Below are 8098 nucleotides of genomic sequence, written 5' to 3'. Positions count from 1 at the left end.
GTCACCTGGTGTGCTGAGATACCACTGAGTCAGCTTATTCTGTCAGCCTGGGCCCTCTTTTACCTGGTCTTGCTGGGTTTGGCTCACCAGCCTCTTCCAGCCAAGCACACAGGCAGGGCCACACCCAGCTACACAGAGAGTCAGAGATCTGCTCTGGAAAGAGTCAGCCTTAGGGGCTTGCCATGGCACCCAGATGTCCACCTCCCTTGCGGTACACACCCACAATTATATGAAATTCATTTCTTCCCTCAATATGGAGGAGAGTATGCACAACTTCACACTTCCCCCCAACCCATCCCCAGTTAGAAATCACATAAACTGGGTTATAGTATAAACCAGAAATAAGTTTATTAACTATAACAGGTCTATTTTAAGTAGCTAAGTAGGTAGCAAACAGAAGAAAGCAGATTACTAAGGAAATAAAACAGAGCACGCAAACTACGCTCAATATACTTAAGAAACAGGTTACAAAATGTAAATTCTCACCCTAAATGTTATTTTAGGCAGGTTGCAAAGTTTCAGTGGTTCAGAGTTCCAGTTATATTCCTTTTCAGATTAGATCCCTGTCTCAGTCTGGACTCTCCCCCTGCCTTCCCTTCAGGTGGCTTTAGCAGTCTTTCTTCTTGAGCCGGCACCCATGGAGGGGAGGAGCCCAGTTTGCCTTCCTCCCCACCCTTAAATAGGATTTACATAAGGCAAGAACCCAAACTTGACCCCCCTTCCCTTCTGGTGGAAATTTACAAGAAGTCCCAGGTAATGTTCAGTATCAGGTGACAAGACCACCTCACTCTGTAGTATCCCAGAGTCCATGAGTCAGTAGCAGTATGGAGCATCTGCAGGAAGGCCAAGCCTTTTCACAGTCCATTGTCAGTGCTGATGGGCCATCAGCGCTGTCTGGCTTTTCCATTGTTGTACCTGAAGTGTTAGAAGGGAGCGTCATCCAAAGTAACATAGTTGGAATGTAGATACATAGTCAATTTTCCTAACTTCAGAAACAGAAATGATACAGGCATATCAATTGGATAATCACATCCAGTACATTTTAACCTTTCCAATGATACCTTACAAGAGTTATCTTGCATAAAGCATCTCTTAGTTATGTCATATTCATATCATAAGCATATTTTCATAAAGAATATGAAGTATAATGTCACAATAGGGTTTTCAAAGAAATCTCCTCCTGCATACTCAGCGCTCCAGGAAAGACTCCAGCCCCTTCCACATCCCTGACCAGCCCTTTCCCAATTTTTTTTTATTGAAACAGACACAAAGCAAGAGGTTGTAGCCTTTTATTTTATTTAAAGTGAATTTTGTAATGTGGTATTACACCACCGTGGGTTTGGCTCTGGTGGCTACAGTTTCAAGCTCAGCAGAATGAAAGTCACCTCTGTTAATAACTTCAGATTTAGGGTCTTTAGGAACACATAAAGACCAAGGGTAGTGACCACACATATATTCACAAGTACAAGGTTTAGTTTGTTTTATAAGTTTTAATAAAGTTACAGTTAAGGTTACGATTACCCAAGAAGTCCTATAAAGACCTATGCACGAATTACAAATTTTGTCATACTCACATCCTTAATGATATTCTTAAGGTCTGATGGATACCTTGCCAATTGATCATCAGTAGAGGGATGGTTCCTGCTGAAGTTTTCCCATAGGGAGTTCAGTTTTCCCAATCTGGGCACCCTTTTTTTATTTGTAATTCTGACGATACCGCAATAGCATTTATGCACATATTTCACCCTGCGGTTATGGCATGTGTTAGAAAGACTACCAGGTATCTTTTAAGCAAACAATTACTCTTACTTTTAATTTTTTGCAATATCACCCATTGGTACATATTTTCCCTATAATCTTGTGGCATCGGGTCATTCTTTGGTCACTTACGTATGTCACGCATTTCTTAAGCCTGTGGCCTAGTATGGTAAGCTGACATCTTACAGGCCTCAGCCTGTAGGCTTTGCATTTTAGCCCTTTTTACTTAGATACCTAATACATAATTATTCCTTCTAACTACTGATCAATCTTAAACTTCTATAATCCTCCAATTTAAATCTATTCAGCATACAATGATTATATATGACATAACATGTTAGTTAATCGTAACATCACAGAATAAATGAATGATAAAATGAACGAATTGGCTACAAGATGGAAGATTGTGTCTTGAGGTACAAAAGCGACTCCTGCCTGGCCAAGCTGGACAAGCAGATTTTGAAGATCCCGAATGAAAATAAATCACTAAACTCTCTGAGGAGACTTCCTGTCTTATGGAGCTGATCAATGAGCTAGAGGGGAAGTATCAGAAGCCACTGAGTAAATTCCTGCAGATGAGACCGTGTTAGAAACATTTCAGATCTCAACACAGGGAGAGGACAGCTCCTGAATTGTGGACACTGGAATCCAGCAGTCAGAGATCGCAGTGTAACTCAGTGTGTGCATTCCTGACATGTGAATGACTATTGATCTTTGAAGAGTTATGCACACACAGATATTGGACATGGAATTAGCCCTTTAGTTCAGCAGGGCCTTTTATCCCCATTTTAGCAAAATCCTTGCCAGGGATCCAGTGTGTATGTCAGGAGGAACTGAGATTCCTCTCGCTCTCACATTCTCTTTCCTTCTCCCTTGTATTTCATTTCAGCCAGTTTTGCACATCATTGTCTCTAACACATGTTTTCCTTCCATTTATTTCTCTGTCTTCCCCCTAAATCTCCTTTATTCCCTATCACAGATCATTCCAACTCAGGTTCCCAGTTCTCTCCTCTGAGTTTATCCCTTCTCCGCCCACTTCCCCCTGAGCTCTCCCCTTCCCAGGATTGCTTTGTTTTCACTCTTTTCAGTTCCCCACCACTGTACCTCTTTCCCCAGGCTTCTCTATTTACTCTTGTTTTACTTCATTTTTCCTGTTTTCTATTTCCTTTGATTTCTTCTCTCCCTTCTGGTCAAACCAGCCCTGTACCTGCATCTCCCCTCCCCACAGCCAGCTCACCTTTATTCACATGACATCCCCCTCCCCTCACTTGCCAGCAACTCCTTCCCACCATAGTGTCCCTTCCCTTGTGGTCTGGAGGTCACACTTGACAGTCCCTGGGTCTCCATCTACCAGCTGCTCTGCTGGTGCAGAGCCTCCAGCTTCTCCTGAAACCTCCCAAATCCCAATTAATTAATTCTGTGTCCCTGCCACCCCACATCTGCCTGCCTCCCAGCCCAGCTAGTAATTAGAGCCACAGCCCCTATGTCACTCCTGCCCTTGCCACCCCATCAGTTCTGACCCTGCAGCCCCCAGGTCTGCCCCTCAGGGCCCCTCTGCTCCTTGTGCCACTCCAGGGGTTCTTTGCCTCTTCCCCTTCCCATCCCTGGTGCTGCAGGAAGGGACAGGAGTGTCACAGAGATGAGGTATTGATGGTTGGGTACACAGGGGTCCTCCAGGGTCATAGACACAAGCCAGGGACTAGGTGGATGGGAGTCCTCCATAGTCACAGATACTAGGATGACTTAGGCTAGAGAAGTCCATTTTTTCCATTCCCATTGGGCTATTCCCACAACATCTGAGTGGCACTGTCTGACCTCCTGCGCCACAGAGGACAGTGACAAACAGGCTGCAAAATCCTTTGGGCAATAAGACTGGCTTCTCTATCTCATCCACCCCCTGGTTTCTATGGTCTGACAGGTCAGAGACCCCGCAGAGCCTCCAGGACAATAGAAACCACAGGGTAGAAAGTCTACAGGAACACAGGAGACTTCCAGGGTCATGTTGAAAAGGATGTATGAGGCTAGAGAGGCTGATTTCAAGCCCCACCGTGGGATATTCCTCCCCCTACCTTGTCTCAGGGGCAAAGTCTGAGCTGGGTCTCTCTATCCCACAGCCAGAACCAGGGGTGGATTCTCTCCCCAGTGAAAGAGGCTGGCGGGAAAGTGAAGATCAGGGCCTTGTTACCATAATCAAAAAATGTCACCTGCCCCCGTTCATAGTCCAGACACACCAGGATCCTCCTGGGAACCCGGGGCAGGGGCAGGGGGGTCATAGGGGAGGTGAGAGCCTGGCACTGACCCCACCAGCACCGCTCCACAGCCCAGATTCCCCCCTCAGGATTAAGGCTGATCCGTCCCTTCCTTCTCACAGACTCTCTGGCCACTCCCACAGCCCAGCGTTCCTCATTCCCCATCACAACCTCCCAGCAATAACTCCCTGAAGTGAATCCCTCATAGCCCAGCACACAGCCCCAAGTGTCAAATCTCTCAGGATTGTCAGGCAGATACTGCCGTGTGTCTGTCCATCTCACTGTTTTCATATCCTGAGACACGATGAGTTGGGGATGAGCTGTGTCTGGATCCAGAATCACATTCACTGAGGAGAGAGAGAATCAGAGAGTTAGAGGCAGAGCTCAACCCTGGGAGAGGCTGCAACCATTTCTGACATGCCTATAAAGCACAGTTCTGGCTGGGACAGTCCTGGATCCTATTCAGGGAGGGAGGGAGGGAGGAGTTGTGTCTGGATCATTGTTGCTAGGCAGATTTAGCACTCCACATCCAGAAGTTTCTGGAATTGGGTGTGGTAGTTTTGGATATGCTCCAATAGGTTCCCCATTACTGGGGTCAGAAGGCATGTGGGCAAGCTGCTTTGCAAAAGGCCATGTGCTCTGTGTGAGAAGCTGAACCAGAAGCAGAAAGCAGGCTGTTTTCCCTAACTCTAAAGCATTTTGCAGCAGGCTAGTGATATTGTTAACCCTCCATCAGGGAAGCATGGGCAATGTTAATGGTAGAAAGGGGAGATTGGGAGGGAAAAATAATTTCCTATATTTTAATTGTATACATTGAATGCTGTTTGATTTTAGCTCAACCATTTTAGTTAAATTGTCTCAACTAGTATGATTCATCAACTTTTCTTAAATGTAGTAATGGGGAAAGAGTCATTTATATTTTGCTATTCTAAGTTTTGTATTTTCTTGTAACAGGTTTTTTTTTAATTATATACTTAACTGCGTAGTTGGTTAATCGGTTAGCTGACTGACTAGCAGTGATTTCAGCAGAGGAAGAGTCTGCATGGATTCCAACTGAAGAGTCCTACAAGCAAGTGGCAAGAAGATGTTGCTTATGACTCAGCCTAGTGTATAGCTTTGGTGATTGGAGGTATAGATTTGGTGAAATCAACCTAAGCTTTTGGGAACTCTGAGTTTCCTCTCATTGTGTTTCGGTAGGGACTGACCTATTTTGATTTAATTTGTTTTCTTTATTAATGTTTATGTATAACTGTGAAGATAATGACTCTGGATTATAAAATAGCCATGTTATGTTGTAAAAATTAAGTTATTATTTATTATGTTTCTTTATCATAAGATTTTATAAAATTCTTACTTAGTTAAATTAATTCCTTTCATTTATTTTGGGACTTGAATGTGGGGAGGTTGATCCTGGGCCATTCTTGCTGAAAATCCTTAGAGATTGAATTCTGGGTCTCCAGTTGCTTTTCTATGGGAGTTGGGGTTTTTTAGGCATTGGAGAAGAGAAATGAAGTGAACTCTAGCCCACCCAGAGGTTACAACTGCAGTTCCTCAGCCTGGGTAATGGGAGCCATTTTAGTAGTTTCTCATTTGGCTATAGAGGTGGCAACTCCCTGATCCCCACCTGGGGCAGCTTCATTCCCAGAAGCAGAGACTCAGCAAGAAAGACAGCAAAAACTTAATTAGGAGGGTCTTGAGGAGGCAGGTACCAGATTTGAACCCCAAAAAGAAGGTCCCTCCCCTAAATGCATCCTCCACTCCCAGGCCAGAGAGCAGAGATGAAGGTGCAGCACTGGGGAAGAGCCAATGGTTCAAGGCCAGTGAGCAGGAGGTGACATTGGGTGGGACAGCCCCTTCCCCAGTCCAGAGAGAAGAGAGGACTGCAGGTGGCAGCAGGGCCGGCTCTGGCTTTTTTGCCACCCCAGGCAAAAAAGCCTCCCCCCGCCCCCTGGCGGGGAGCGTGGCAGGGGAGGGCGCCGAGCCCGGCCGCGGCCCCGCTATCCCTGGCCGGCCGGAGCGCTGCGGGGAAGGCGGCGAGCCCAGCGCGGCTCCGCTCTCCCCGGCGGCCGGAGCGCTGGGAGGAGGGTGGTGAACCCGGCCGGGACCCCGCTCTCCCCGACCGGCCGGAGTGCCAGGAGGAGGGCGGCGAGCCAGGCCAGGGCCCCGCTCTCCCCGACCAGCCGGAGCGCCGGGAGGAGGGCGGAGAGCCCGGCCACGGCCCCGCTTTCCCTGGTCGGCCGGAGCGCCGCCCCCCTCCAGGTGCCGCCCCAAGCACATGCTTGGTAGGCTGGTGCCTGGAGCCGGCCCTGGGTGGCAGCACTAGAGAGACACCATCTCCCCAACCCTCAGAGCAGCTCGAATGGGAGAGCCCAGCCATGCCCCAAGAAAAGGTACGATGTTGGAGAAGAGCCATGGGAGAGAGTCTCTCCCCCAGGTGAAAAGGGAAGGATGTGACATCCACGAGGAGAGAGATCTCTCTACTGACTGCCCTGAATTCACTATTGGAAAGACATGGCAATGACAATACAAATGACCAGGTCACAATTAAGGTGGCTCGGGGGCTGGTCAGTGAGAGTGTGTCTGGTTACTGGTGTGGGGGAGAGTTGCTTTCATGGGAATGTTCTGTTAATTGAAGGAAAATCTCCCCCAGAGCTCACCCTGGGTGTGTGATCCCAGAGATCCCCCCCTTCCCTGCTCTAGCTCAGATGGCAAAGAGTCTGGAGGGGAAAAGGGTCACAGAGATTAGAGCACATGGTCTCTGATTGACACCACCAGCTTGGGGAGCTGCTTCTCTCTCCTGAGTCCCTGAGACCGAGCAGAGATGCCCTGGTAGTTCCTCCCCCTGGCTGCTGTGAGCTGCTGTGGGGCTGCAGAAACTGCCTCTCTCCCCCTTTCCCAGTGACATTCCCTGATGGAGCTGCTTCTCTGAGGGTTAGAGAGGAAGGTCAGAGCCTGAAGTTGCAGAGAGGGGAGTGAGAGTCAGGAGGCAACAGATATAAACCCAGGGGGAAGCTGTACACTGAGCCCACCCTTCTCTTCCTGACCTGGGAGAAGAGAAGAGGGTGGGGCACTGGGGAAGAATCACTCAAGACCAGAGAGTAGTAAATAGGAGGTGGCACTGGAAGGAGTAGCCCCTTCTCCAGCCCATGGAGAAGAGAGGAAGTGGCAGCATCAGAGGGGGAACCTTACCTCTAACAGAGGAAGAAGGAACCAGCTCAAATAGGAAAGACCAGCCCAACCCGGTTGAAGAGAAAGGTAGAATGCTGGTAAAGAGCAATGGGAGAGCGCCCCTCACATGGGGGAAAGCAGAAGGATGTGGCAACCCTCTGAACTGAATATTTCAAAGGCACATGGATGTGCATGGAAATGCCAGGGTCAGTGTAAGGATGTTTGTATGCTGCTCAGTGCGAGTGTTTCTGCTTATCGGTGGGTGCATAGACTCATCACGAAGCTTGGTGTCAGGATTATTTGTGTGACTTCAGCTTGGGATCTCCTCAGTATTTCATGTTTGTGTTTTATTTTTTAAGGATGTGTGTCATGGTTGGTGTTTGTTTGGTTTGTATCTTTCGCTACATGTTCATCAAAATGTTTTCATGGGAATTTCTCTTAATTTCTCCTTCTGAAACCTCACCCTGTCTGTATGATACTAGAGATTCTCCTCCTTTTATCTTCAGTTCAGAGCCCAGACTATCTGAAGGGGGAAAAGAAAAAAGACATGAAATTTCAGGCTGTCATATTTATAACAACATTCCCACTCTTACTTGACATAACTGTGTTTTAATTATGCGAGAGAAACTGTGCGAGAGAGACAGAATCACACTCAGATTTTAAATAATAGCTAATCTGAAACCTTCTATTTTCTCTTTTATTCAGGCATCTCAAATCAATAGAACCAATATCCATTAACCCTCAGAAGAGATATTATGTGGAAAACGGATTTCCTGTTCCCTCATCCTCCAGACCCCACTCGGTTTGTCTCATTCTCCTTTTGCATTTTGTCATAACCTAGGCCCAGATCCTGCAAAGATTTTAGCATGAATGGAACCTTACACACTTTGGTCCCTTTGAAATCAATGGGAAACTGAGAATTT

At 47.2% G+C, this 8098-nt stretch overlaps 1 protein-coding gene across 1 annotated transcript in view; it reads right to left on the bottom strand.

Moving 5' to 3' along the window:
* Positions 1 to 1275: 1275 nt before the first annotated feature.
* LOC128848343 (zinc finger protein RFP-like) overlaps positions 1276 to 8098 on the bottom strand; it is a 32162-nt gene continuing 25339 nt past the window's right edge. The window contains exons 6-7 of the mRNA XM_054048324.1: positions 7639 to 7698; positions 1276 to 4354 (exon numbers count right to left, since the gene is read on the bottom strand). Coding sequence (XP_053904299.1) covers positions 3834 to 4354; positions 7639 to 7698 — 581 coding nt within the window. The 3' untranslated portion in view covers positions 1276 to 3833. The remainder of the gene's footprint in view (positions 4355 to 7638; positions 7699 to 8098) is intronic.

This window comes from Malaclemys terrapin, chromosome 13 (assembly GCF_027887155.1).
Source record: "Malaclemys terrapin pileata isolate rMalTer1 chromosome 13, rMalTer1.hap1, whole genome shotgun sequence".
Taxonomy (NCBI): domain Eukaryota; kingdom Metazoa; phylum Chordata; order Testudines; family Emydidae; genus Malaclemys; species Malaclemys terrapin.
The sequence above is the reverse complement of the archived record's forward strand: the minus strand, read 5'-3'. Positions and strand labels throughout refer to the sequence as shown.